Consider the following 13,174-nt stretch of genomic DNA (forward strand, 5'->3'; position numbering starts at 1 on the left):
CCTCGCACGACCGCCCACTCGCGCCGTGGGTCGTGCGCGAGCGCCACGCCGCCGCGCTCGAGAAGGACGCTTGCGTGCGTGACGCCCTGCGCCCGCTCCCGCGCCCGCATCCTGTCACCCCCGGGCATGTTGCCCGCACGCCGCCCGCTGCCGCAACGCCGCAGAGCCCGCCGACCTCATTCGCCACCAGCCCGCGCCAACCGAACAAGACCGGTGCGGGCGCCGCGCCCGTCGTACCGCATCATCTGCTGCAGATCATCCCTGCAGAGCTGCGCGAGCTGTTCGAGGTCGGCTTTGCGGCGGGGCGCAACTCCGAGCGGGAGGGGCTGCCCGGGCATCATGCCATCGCGAGGCTGTCCGCAGTGTGCCAGAAACTTCGTGAAGGAGGACGCTGGGGCGCCGCGGAGGAGCGCCGCGCAACGGAGGCGAGGCAGCCACAAGCCTCGCCACGGCCGCGGGGTGTGGGTGTTACCAACGGGCTGGCGCCGGACTCGCACGAAATGAATACTGCGAGCCCAGAGCGACCCATGACGCCGCTCGAACTGACGGCACCAAGTAGTGCCGGGCGTAGCTATGTTGCCGGTCGCGGACCGGACACTGCATCAAAGGCTTTTACTGCGGCTTGTGAGGACCCTTCTCCGTATGTGGCTATTTCCGGACGCTCGGAGAAGAGCTTATCCCGTGACCTGTCAACGTTTGGGGCAGATCAACCTAACACTTCTCGTCCGCGGCATTCCACGATTGCAGCTCCGCGAGAGGCTCTGCCGGCAAGCCGCACAGCGGCCCCGTCAACACCTCTCAAGATCTCGGGAGCAGCGGCGTTCGCAGCACGCGGTCAGAAGAGACCGATGATGGACCCGCAAAACGCTTTCGCCAGGGCATCGACCGACGAAAGTGCGCCCAACGTATCGACCAAGAGGCAAAGGTCACTGAGCACCCCGACTCCTTCGACGTCGGTAGTGAATACTGAGGCAGCAGCGCATGCGACAAAACCCATACACAATATTCCTAAGGGCACTGGGGAGCGTGGAGAGGTAGCAAATGCATTTCAAAGTACGGCACCCCCAAGGGATCGGCTTGACGATGAAGCTCTGGTTGCGGCAATGCCATATCTTCATACACACGGCCTGAAAATCGTAGATAGAGATGAGGCAACCGGTAATGTCACGTGGCTCATGTGCAAATTCTGTTTCGCCTTCGGTGCAAACGGTAGGCACAGGAAGTACTTGAGATTGTATGATCCTCCTTTTCACGAAGCCACTTTCGTAAGGCATCTGAAGAAGGAACATGCAAAACAATGGGATGCTTACCGAGAAACCACTGAAGCCCAGAAGGGAAGTTTCTTCGATGGGATGGACCTGCCATCTCAGGAAGACATCGATACCAGAGTTACAAATATGAAGAAGTGCCGCAACAGCGAAGCTCTGCACCGTTCGAGAGCGAAGGAATCTGCCAGAGAAGCGCCTTTGAAACAAAATGATGTTTATGTTCCTTTGCGAAGCTGCTTTGGGAACGAATTGACTGAAATGGACATACAAGACCCGCAGGTGCTGACATCGAACTTGCATCTAAGCGATGGTGTTCTTGAGGAAAGAAAGGAGACTGAGTCCCCATATAGCAACCGGAAACGTCGTGTATATGCCGTGGAAATCTCATTTCCAAATGATCAGATAGCCATTGACTCAAAGGTGGCGGAGCTCGTTCTACGAGGAGAACTGCAAGCACAAGGTCAAGGAGGGCTGTCAGATACGGAAAGGGGTCTCGCTAAGAGAAATACTACTGTTTCCGGCGTGTCTATCTCAAGTACTGCCTTCTATGTGCCAAAGATGACCCAACTTGAGAGCAGTATTTGGAACATAGTACTCTTCCACCTCTTTTCGGGAGTGTCATCCGAATCTGTTAGTGGTCTAGTAACACTTATGCTGGGAGAATGCCAAGTGTCGCAAGATCCCGAGAACTTTGCTCTCGTGGCAGCCTGTGTTAATCGCGTATGTGCGTTGGGTCTCCATGGCTTGAAACGAGTGCTCGGGCAGAAGAAAGTGTGTTGGGGCTTTTCTCTAGCCACGAGAGCTTGCGACTTATTGGGGTGCACAGCTCTGGAAGTTTTAGTTGTATTTCGAGCTGCGAGGAGCATCCTACATCGCGTTCATCTAGTCACTCTGCAACTAGCCAGGGGTGCTGGACAGGCAGTTATAAACCTGTTGGATTGCGTTTGTCCCGATTGGACCACACGTTTATTTGGCATCTCATCAGAACTTCAGATGAGGCATGGGAAAGAGAAAGGGATCGAAAGGAAAATCATAACTGCGTTGCGCACCAGACAACAAATGCCCAGCACTTTTGAGTACGTGAGTGACACGGCCGAAACTGAGAAGACCATATATCCGTGGGCTCTTTGTCGATTGTCTGATTCTCAATTCGATGCCCTGCTAAATAAGAACATGACAAGAATCCAACAAAGGTTTTCTGAGTCGGACATAGCCGAAATGAAGAAGGAGCGAACCGCGCTCCCTGCGGCATCACAGCCTCCGACCCTCAGCCGGCAAATATTGCAATTCCGAGAGTCATGGTGGTTAACAAACGGCAAAGCTCCTCTTCTAGAAGAGTTCGCTCTGGCTCGCTCTACGCTATGGCTACAAGATCCGGGGAAGTACGGAAGCAAATCTGATCATTCGACCCCTGAACCTGACATAGGACAAAAACACTGCTCTCTGCGTCATGCGCAGGAGGAGGATGAGGATGAGGGTGAAACGAAACCTTGCGTCGACGCGGATGCCGAGCGAGTGTTCTGGGCAAGTGCGTTATTTCAGCTCAAGAATATACCATGTGAAGCAGGAAGCGCATTATGATCACACTAATCGCTTTGCGTGTACCGTAGTCGTAGGGATGCTTCTGGTGGCCAAGACTTAGAGGGAGAAAGGGACCTTGGAGTGTTTTTGTACATATCCTTTAAGCTTGACTTGAGATGGATGAAGGCGAGTGACAAGCATGCATCAGACCCTTTTCGGTGTTCTGAAAGGGACATCAAATACTAATACTAGGAACATAGCTCTAGGGACATAAACATGTGGGAATGCATCGGGCATCGTCGGAACAACCGGCAGCATTGAACTGCTAGTGAGTGTGAATCACCGACAAAGTAGTTGCTTTGAAATGACTTCCACCCGTTCGCTCTTAACGCCGTGCTTGTTGACAAACGAAGGCATGTCTTTGTACAATATGAGCGACATCAATTGACTTGGATGGTCCAAACCGTGGAGTTTGTGCATTTCAATTAAAACGACGGCAGCCACAGACGACATTTCCGCGAATCTTCACAAAAGCCGGGTATCTTCACCCTGACGCACTGCCCCCCTATTCCTCCGACTTGCGACACCTCACAATGACACATCCCTTAAGCCTTTCCACATCGACCTCGACAAACCCTGCGGCCTTAAATAAATACTCCAATTCATCCACCTCAAAGAACCGATACGGCCTCTGCCCCGGCACGAGTTCCTCTGCCCTTACAACGGCCTTCTTGAGCCTCGGATATCGGTCAATCCTCTCCCGATTGGGCAAGTAAGCCAGCTTCGAGAAGGTGGTAGCGAAGAACCTCCCCCCCGGCTGCAGCACCCTTTGAATCTCCGCCAAGCCATCCTGCACGTTCGGCCAACAATGGAGCGCGGCGCCTGAATGCACCGCCCCAAACGCGCCCTCGACAAACGGCAAGCGGGCGACATCGGCCCTGACAACGTCGAACTCGGGCGCGGTAGCGTCCTTGTTCTTGTACTCGACGGTCTGTCTCAGCATGGCATCGGAGTAGTCCGCGGCCACGACGCGGCCGAAGCGGCCGGACGAGGCCAGGCGGCGTGCCATGAGCCCCGAGCCGCAGCTCATGTCGAGCACGGCGGCGGCCGGGGCGGCGAAGTCTAGGAAGAGGTCGCGCTCCTTTTCGATGCCCGGGAATCCCGCGCGCGCAAAGTTGGCGCGCCAGCCCCGCTCGTACGCGGCCGAGACGAGCGGCAGCTGGAACAGCGACTGGCTTGGTGGCTGGGTGAGCAGGTTGCGCAGCAGCGAGGGGGGGGACGACGCCGTGCGCGTCAGGTCGACGTAGCCGCGCCGCTCTGTGGGCTCGAATTTGCACGTGGCGCAGAAGAACGGGAGGGCGGCGTGGGCCGTGCCGCACTCCGGGCATTGGAAGAGCGGGGTCGTCGGCGGGGCCGGCGGGGCCAGGCGGTTCGGGCCAGTTGTGGGGAGCGCCGAGGCCATGGAGGCGCGTGGATTGGAGCGGGGGGAGACGGAGCGGGGGGCGATGAAGGGCGGCGCGCGGCGGAGGGGGAGCGCCCGGATAAAGGCGGGGGGAGCCATAGTGACGAGGTCGGGGAGGGAAGCAAAGGAACGGGCCTGCACCTGAGGACGGTGACTATGAAGATGGAGGTGGCGCCGGTTTGCCCTCAAATGATGACGGCGTCCTTGCTGGCCGTACACGACACCACGTGTACACTTGTCACACGGAGCAGGGAGTTCCGCCTCTCAGGGTCCTTGAGACGGGGTCTTAGCTCTGTTGTAAATGGGCGACTCCGAAAATCCCATTTCCCAATTTATGCACGCACAAATGGTGATTTATGTATACACAAATCCCGTGTACTTCGCATGCTTCTCCTCATGCGAAGTTGATTTGTGTATGACACAAATCTTCCGCTTGCGCATTTTCCATTGTAAGCCTCCAATCCTCTTGCCCCTTAAGCCCGCCACCAACCCATACCAAAACCATCTTTCGTGACACTCTTCCCTTGCCATCGACACCGAGTTACGATGTCCTCTCCCGCTGATGAAGACTCTCCTCATGCATCACCCCCTCAATCCGACAATGCAGCAAATCAAAACGCTAATGCCCCTGCCCACGCCTCTTTCCCCCACCCTTCCGGACCTCCCCATCGTTTCTCCTGCCAGTTACAACCCTCTCACCCCAACACCCTCATGCCATCCACTCACGGACCCCACACTCCTGGACAACGACACACGCTTCCCTTTGTCAATGCCTGTCCTTCAGCCTCTTCCAGTCTCCCAGCGCCGTCTCCCGACTTCAGCGCTTCGACACCTAATGTACCCCCACCATCTCCGGTAGTTTTCATGTCCGAGCCAGATCCAACACGTCCTGCTGCGCCTGCAATTCATCAACGACCGCAAACGACCCGGTTGCCGCAACATGTCCGCCGTCCGCTCAAGCCCCGCAAGAGAATATCGCGGAATGTGGCATCCGGTGAGAGAAGATCGCGAAATGCTCGGGCTCCTGGTGGACGCGGAAGCGGCTTCACGCAGCAAGAGACCAACAATCTTCTTGAATTGTTAGTAGAGCACCTACGGCTGTGCAGGGATGAGTGGGAAACAGTTTTGCGGCTTCACCGTGATCGTTACCCCGGAGTGGAGAGAAGTGTCGATTCAATAAGGCGAAAGTTTGGGGCACTCCATCGAAAGAGAGTGCCCACGGGTGATCCTAATATTCCACCAGATGTGGAGAAAGCGAAGCGCGTTCGGCAAAAAAAGGCGGAAAGAGCCGACAGTGGCGATGCCGAGTTTACCGAAGACATTTTAGAAGAATCGATTCCTGATCATTCGTCAGGATCAGGTATCGCGCCGATATTTTGGACTGACGACGAGACAGAAGGTGCGGGAGCTCTTACAGCCGTAAAGGAGCGTGAAGAGCAAGGGAGCGAAGACGGGCGCGCATTTGCCTCTACGTCTGCGGACATAGAAGTTGAAGGGACGCAGAACAATGCTGCTGCGCTGCCTAGTTTAAACTCTCGTGGCATGTCACCAAGACCACTTGTTCGCAAGAGAAGCTGTCTGTCAGGAGACGTGCCAAAGTCTGGGGTTGACCATATCCTTTCTTTGATAAAAATGTCAATGCTACAGGATCAAACGCGAAGAGCAGATAAGCTGGCGCAGAGGGAGCTGGATAAACTGGAGAAACGGCAGAATAGGGCGGAAGAGAGGTGGCGAAAGGAGAAAGATCGAGTTGATGAAATTGCTCGACGGGAGGAGGAGAAGTCGCGTCGTGAAGCTGAGTCCAGGCGGCATGAGCAATTTATGCAGATCATTCCGCTCAGCCTCACACAGTCCTCCCAAAAGCGATCTAAAGACGTGCCGGATACCGATCCTGAACCATAGCTGCAATGACAAGCAGACCCTGGCGCAGTAACACCGCTCCGAAACGCCTCGCGAAATGGCAAAACAAATCTCCGTGATGCCGATGTGTTTAATGTGGATCACCGAGCATGCAAATGAGAACGATCTCAGGGGCCCGCACTTGACCTGAGAAATATGTTCGCTTCCGCGCCAAGATGTGGCATGTAAGTGGACATAATTTGGTTGATACCCACCAGCCTTGTGCGAAAGTTGAAGAACAACACACTGCACAATAAAATGATTTTCCTCTCGCCTCTTTCTTCGTAGAACATTCGGTCTTTCAGTCGAGGGAAAGTCCGTTTTATTGCCCTCATTCCCCACTCTGATGCCTGCCGTGCCGATGTCGCCCGCCGTGCAGCGATCACCTCCTCTCGACCTTCCGAATTTGCCAGTGGGTCCTGACTCGACTTTATCAAAAAGGGGTGCTCTCCTCTTGAGAAAGCCGAGTCCACCACACACATTCCACCTGTTCTATCATAAACCGTTCGCAGCTTGGAATATATGTTACCCCAATCTGCAATTTGGGAGTCGTGCATAGCACCAGGTGCATTTACTGTACATGCAATTATAACCCGACTTGGGGCGAGTACAAACACGTTACCAACGTAGTGGTCGTGTGTCCAGCCATTGTAGAACATATTCTGAATAACAGTGTCCCCTGCTTGCTCTAGATAGAGCTTTAGTCCGTCGGCAAAAGCGTAAACATCCGAGAGCATAGAATATTTCGCCGCAAATGCTTCCTTGTAGGCTCTCACCTCTTCATCATTCGGCATTCTGACCGCAGCGAGTGGGTCCATGGATAAAACCTTCATTAAAATCCTGCGACCAAACCTAACAAAGACAGAACAAACGGACGCGGTAACTCCAAACAGAAGACAAAGAACCATCTCTGATCCCCTTGTGCGCCACCAACAGAGCACCAAACCTAGACATTGCTGTGAAGTCAATGTTCGCGGCCGTCCGCGCCTTACATTGCGCAACGACAATAAACGAATCACTCCGTCAGCAGTGTAAGGAGTGTACCTGTCGTACTGTTGTCTGAAGCGCGCCAAAAGATGTGAAAATGCTCTACGGTCAAGCCCCACGAGGGTGATCAGCGACTAATCACACCCGGAACCAAACAGAAGGGCAAAGGGAGAAACAGAAGGGTGCTGAAGGGCTCTTCTCGTAATGCGACGGTCCCTTCGTCTTCGCCCTTGCGCTGTCAATTGTCTTTGAAATGCCGTTCTTTCGCCACTGGTTTGGCATTGAAGGAGATGGAGCAAAAGGAGCGCGATGGTCGGGCTCTGCATGGCTATCGTGAGAGGTTTGATGGATGTGGTGGCTGAGCACTGGGTCAGCGTGGTGTATGATCAAATGCAGTATTGCTTTGAAATGATTGGAGGAGGATGGATTTCTGATCCAGCATGGTTTTTTATTTCTGCTACGTCGTAGTTTGTGTGTATGATTTTAGTGACCCCATAGCGTGACGTACACACAAAATGTGATTTGTGTATCAGTCACAAATTGTGATTTTCGGAATGACCCAATAAAGATGTAATGTATATGATAAGGTACACATTAAGTTAAACAAACGGCAATCACCGGCATACACCGATGGTGTAAGTAAAGAGACGTTAAATTAAAACAAAGGACAGCTTACAGTTATAACGCCACTTACAGTAAATGCTTGCTCCGTATAATTCCCGAGTAAACCTTTATTCGCAAGCAGATTAACATTTACTCGGTGTCGAGTTGATGGTTGCGAGTAAATATTTACTCCTTAACATTCCGGGGTAAACATTTACCTGCAACCAGGTTAACCTTTACTGTATGGCCTTTAATGGCTTACGAGACATGTCATGCAGTCATTATAAACTGAGTAACATGTGATTGTTTATTCGACGATATGATATCGAGTATAGGTTTACTGTTCCTCGCTTTGCTTGACAGTTAACGTTTACTTACAGATAAAAGCGCGCGAAACCGGAACAATCCTCTCGTAGTGCTGCGAACAGTTCGATTTTTAGGTTCCATATAAAAAAGAACCCGAAGTTTTCTTATATCGAGCGCCCACCATCATTCTCACCGACGTCACTCTTTTGTTTTCTTGTGCGTTGGTTTTTTCGAAATCGTCACTCTTTTGTTTTCTTGCGCGTTGGAGTCTTTCACACTTGACCGCTTGTTGTTGTCAAGAACGGGTGTGGTATGTGTCGCTCTGTGTTTCGTTTTCTAGACAGACAAATCCGGGATCTGACATTTCGACTGATTTTTTAGCCTACGAGTTGTGTCTGACCGACACGTGCAGACAGGAAAAATACCGCAATCTGCGTCCGTCGAGGCCGACAGGACAGAGTCGACCCCTTACGGGGTCGATCGCCAGGTGAGAAATCTGACCTTGGCGGGGCTATAGCCACAGCGGATGAGCCCGCTGGAGCCTTCGATACGCGTCAAGAAAGGGAGCCCTCGGCAGAAAAAGAAAGCCTCAGAGGCGTGGAGACAACTCAAAGTGGCCCCACTTCCACAACCCCTTTTTCGCTACACGTCCAGTCCCAGTTCTAAAGCCCGCAAGTTCTTACAGAGCGCAGTACGAGTCTGTTGAGGCTGTGGGGCTATCCCGCTGTCAAGCACCAAACGAAGGATGACAGGCCCTCTCCGAGATTCGCTTCCCCAGTGAAACGAAACGCCGCCGCCCTTGCATGTAAAGGCCTCCATGCTGTCCTTTCTATGAAGTGGAAGTAAGCAATGATATCTTAAACGAAAACATAGCCTGAACTTTATGTGGAATGCAAGATCATGTATCCCCTTTCCTACGCCTTTGAATGCATGGACTATGCGCTGTGACGCGTTTGCGGAAAGCAGTTCCAAAGATTTCGAACCTATTCTCATTATGAATGCGGAATCCTATTTCTAGCATGCCGCCTAGTAGTAAAATGGTTCCGCTCGCTGTGCGAAAACCATGTGCAAATCGAGCTGTCGGTATGGCATGCTCATATTGAGTTTAGCGCCCCGAACAATTGGCTGCCAAACACACAAGTTGATACTGTCCTTGCATCACGTGCAGGGCCTTCCCGGGGGCGCAGCAGGATCTGAAATGTTCACATGTAGCGTGTGTTTATGTTGCGTTTGGCAACCTGAAAAGGGGGGTGCAAGTCTCATTATGAGTTTCGAGTACCAAAAAAAAGGGGCTCGAAACTCATTTTGAGTTTCGAGTACCAAAAAAAGGGGCTTGAAACTCATAATGAGTTTGGAGTACCAAAAAAGGGACTGGAAACTCATAATGAGTTTCGAACCCCCGAAAAAAGGGACTCGAAACTCAAAATGAGAATGGCCTCGAATCATGCGCAGGGGCGCTTCAGGGGAGGGGCAGGTACTGTACTGTTCACATGCACAGTATCGCCATTTTGAGTTTCGAGTACCAAAAAAAGGGGTGCGAAACTCAAAATGAGTTTGGAACCCGCAGAAAATGGGATTCGAAGTTGAAGTTGAGGTTTAGACCTACAGTAATTGGTACAGTATTAGTATCTGTACCCGTATCTCTTTGTCCGTTTTCTATTTTAGTCTCACTTGTAGTTTTTTTGAACTCTTTCTACTTCGTCAAACCTATGAGAAGCTTATCTGCCGTGCTGTAGTCAGTTGAGCCCTTTCAAAAAGAGTTGAAATTTTCTTTGCCAATGACGGGTGACGGATTTCTCGACAAACGTCGAACCATGCAATGGACGTTGAGAGTGATTCATCCTTCTGGCAGTGATGTACGGGTACCCGGACTGTACAGCGTACGATAAAAAGAGTTCTATCCGTTCCGGTTCTATCCAAAGTGATCAGGATAATGACCGGGCCACCCACAAGGGCAACCCACTAAAATGGGGGTCCGCTAGAACGGGACTAAAATCATGATGTACTGTATCTATAAAAAATACGTAACAAGGATATTAAATGTCATGGATGCAGCACTTCCCGAGAGAAGCGGCCCTGGGCTTCGTATGAGACACCGGTTACGCACCCACGTTCCTACGGTACCTCGCTTACTCGTGCTGGATGTTCCAGCCTTCAACTTCTTTTGCATTTCTGACTGAATGGATAGAGAATCAAAAGCCTGCAGGTTTCGGGGGGTCCTGGTTTCTGGGAGTACAAAAAGGTCGCTTCGCTTTATAGGAGGTCTCACGCGTCTAGAGATGAACGCCGTTGATAGGCATGTAGAAAAATCGGGACCCAAGAAAACCCCAGAAAAATTAGATAGAAAAGGGGTCAGGGGATAAGGTCTGCTTGTCTTGCATTCTACAGCTGTGTGGCTCTTTAGAAAGAATGCAAGTCGTACATATCGACATTTTTACTTACCCGACATGAAAATTATGAACCTGGTTGTCTAAGTTCCCCGATACAGCGATATATCCTTTGAGTGCGAAGGCGTTTTTGAGCCATTTTCATTGACGGAATAGTTCAGAGTATGAGCTCATTACTAACCCCCGGAACCGACCGCGGTCTATCGTACCAGCTGAAGATACGGAGAACATTGTGAGAGAGAGAGTGATGTGGCCTCGTGTATGTGAATTCTTTCATGAATCTACCGATGATTTCCTTCGTGGTATTGGATTTTCTTGTCATCCCGAAGACTTAAAGGAAAATGACGCATTTGAAGAACTATGTTCTAGGTCGATCCACTATTTGCGTGATGTCGTAGCCACCACAATGTCTAAAACACTGGACAGCAAGACGTACAACAAAAGCTATATGCCTGCGGCACGTTCGCAACATAAGCGTAGAATAACTGCCCGCATCGTGAACCTTGCGTGGTCAGTATCGGTGGGTAGTGACGAACCTTATTCTAACTGCAGCGATGATGGGGTTAAGTACGCATGCAAGCACCTCGTCGCCGAACTTTCCCTGTTCAAAGCAGTGGCTGGGAGCATACCTCGGTGGTTGCGCTTGTCGTCTCCTTTTACGTTTCTCTTCATTCGTTTCTGTGCGATAGACTGCCACGTTATTTGGCAGAATGTTATCAATCATGAGAGGTTTGGTATTCAAAATACTCCCGACATGGTTGATTCGTTTCGTGAAGACAAGTTCAACATCTGCGATGTGGTTGAAAAGGTCAAGAATCGAGTTCAAACACATCTTCTGTCCATTCGTCTCGGATTCGTTCACAACGGCGACATTCCCATCGATTTATATGATCCCGCCGCTGTTGACGCTGGCCAGCTTGCAGATAGTGAGGTTTATAGTGATGACATAAGCGAAGAATTAGACCGTGTCGCTGGACTTGTTGCCGCGCTGAATGAGGTTGTGCCGCTCATTTGTGTTGTAGATCAACAATTTTCTGAAACGCTTAGTGTCCTTTGGAGATCAGAAGGGGGTAGTTCCACCAATTGGAAATGGAGAAAGCCAGAGAAGAAAGACATTGGACCTGCTGTTTTTTATGAAAACGGAAATCCCATGGACATTTTTCGTCACATGATGCTGAGTATTAAATCCAGTAAGACAAAAATGAAAGAAGCCAAAGCAGATGCTGAGACAGAGCTATCTGCTCTCGCCGTCATTAGTCACATGTGCGCAGAAATCGCAAAGATGAAACACAAAACATTGAGTGTGTATGGCTACATGCCAGATGAAGAAGACACTGAACTTGATATCCGAAATATTCCTCTACATAACATGGTCCATGGCGTCTGGAAGTCAGCGGTGCGTGCGAATGTGCGAGTCCATGAAGCCCTTTCATCAAAGTTTGGCGTGGGAACAAAAGATTTACGCACTGCACTCGGTGTTATGAATGAGACATATTGGACTGGTTTGGCAGTGAAAAAGCGAGATAGTCCTCGGTACAGCATACAAAAAGATGTTGTTTCAACTTTTTTTCATGAATTTGATCTGCACAGACCAATTCTCTTCCGTTCGTGAATCTGCCACCGAGTATGCTGCGCAAATGGCATGAATTGAAGTTACTCTCTAAGAGCATCTCCACCCGTGTCCGATCAAATGACCAAATAACCAAATTTAAGTGCCAAGTGGCTGATAGAAATTGGTTGGGCTATTTTTTTGGAACCGTAGATTTTGGTCATTTGGTAAACCAATATGGTTGTTCCCACCGGTTGCCCACCAAACCACTTCTTGGTACGAGCCGAGCTCGTACTCAAGTTGAAGAGGATATGGAGGGCAGTTGGTAGAACGATGCCATCGGGGATGAGGATGAAGACCTGATCCAGGCTTCAAGGCTGTAGTTGCTCCCTCTTGTTTTGCTCATGTTGAGATGGAAACACTTCCGACGCGATGTTCTCGAACATGGCGGGGAGGTGAATGATCACTGCCCACATCGAGCTACCTTTCGTTTTGCCACTTTTCGCGCCAAAAGTCCTGCAAGTCCTGCCTGGGCAAATCTTGTGACGCCACTTGGCGGAAATAATTTTACCCTGGGGTAAAATCCTGAGGCAAATCAGCCGTTTTTGCCTCAGGATTTTGCCTCTGAGGTAAATTTTTCTCTTTTGATCATTTGAATGCGCCCGGTGGGAGTCGTACAATTGAAACCAAATGACAAAATATGATTATTTGAGTATTTGGTTATTTGATTCAGTACCGGTGAAGATGCTCTAATGAAAGTAGTGTATGACCAATGAAGTAAAAATCGGTTGTTCTTCAATTTGTTCACTGATATTGTAGAAGTCCTATGACGGGAGGTTCCCTGGAAGTGATCGCCCTTCCCGGTACACGGGCTCAAACATCTTACATCCATCAGACATAACCGCAAGCAATGACATATATCTTTCTACGCTGCCAGTCTGCTTCTGGTGAAGCGAAAAAGCACATGGAACTTCTCTGAAATATCAGGAATGTAGGGTTCTGCACATATTATCGGCGCAGATCGCAAAGGTGGTAGTGCACACAAAAAATGACAACACACTTCCTTACAAGGCAAGAACGCTTGAGCGGGACGCAATAAATACTGTACTCTCACCATGAGTTTCGAGTGCCAAAAAAAGGGGTTCGAAACTCATAATGAGTTTCGAACCCCCGAAAAAAGGGACTCGAAACT

General features: G+C 50.7%; 2 protein-coding genes; one reads left to right on the forward strand and one right to left on the reverse strand.

Annotated features, from left to right (window-relative positions):
* CHC_T00002430001 (hypothetical protein) overlaps positions 1-3,311 on the forward strand; it is a 3,798-nt gene extending 487 nt beyond the window's left edge. Inside the window, 2 exon segments of the mRNA XM_005713587.1 lie at positions 1-2,849; positions 2,850-3,311. The exon segment at positions 1-2,849 is cut by the window's left edge and continues 487 nt beyond it. Coding sequence (XP_005713644.1) covers positions 1-2,849 — 2,849 coding nt within the window. The 3' untranslated portion in view covers positions 2,850-3,311.
* Positions 3,312-3,354: 43 nt separating this feature from the next.
* On the reverse strand, positions 3,355-4,251 carry CHC_T00002431001 (hypothetical protein). Its single transcript, XM_005713588.1, has one exon. It carries the CDS (start codon positions 4,249-4,251, stop codon positions 3,355-3,357), a length of 897 nt encoding a protein of 298 aa, XP_005713645.1.
* Positions 4,252-13,174: the final 8,923 nt, after the last annotated feature.

The sequence above is a fragment of the Chondrus crispus genome, genomic scaffold (genome assembly GCF_000350225.1).
Source record: "Chondrus crispus Stackhouse genomic scaffold, scaffold_138, whole genome shotgun sequence".
In the NCBI taxonomy this organism is placed as follows: Eukaryota; Rhodophyta; class Florideophyceae; order Gigartinales; family Gigartinaceae; genus Chondrus; species Chondrus crispus.

What these genes read in the sequence shown, in the direction of transcription:
- CHC_T00002431001 (XM_005713588.1), bottom strand. Translation starts at nt 4,251, where the DNA reads ATGGCCTCGGCGCTCCCCACAACTGGCCCGAACCGCCTGGCCCCGCCG.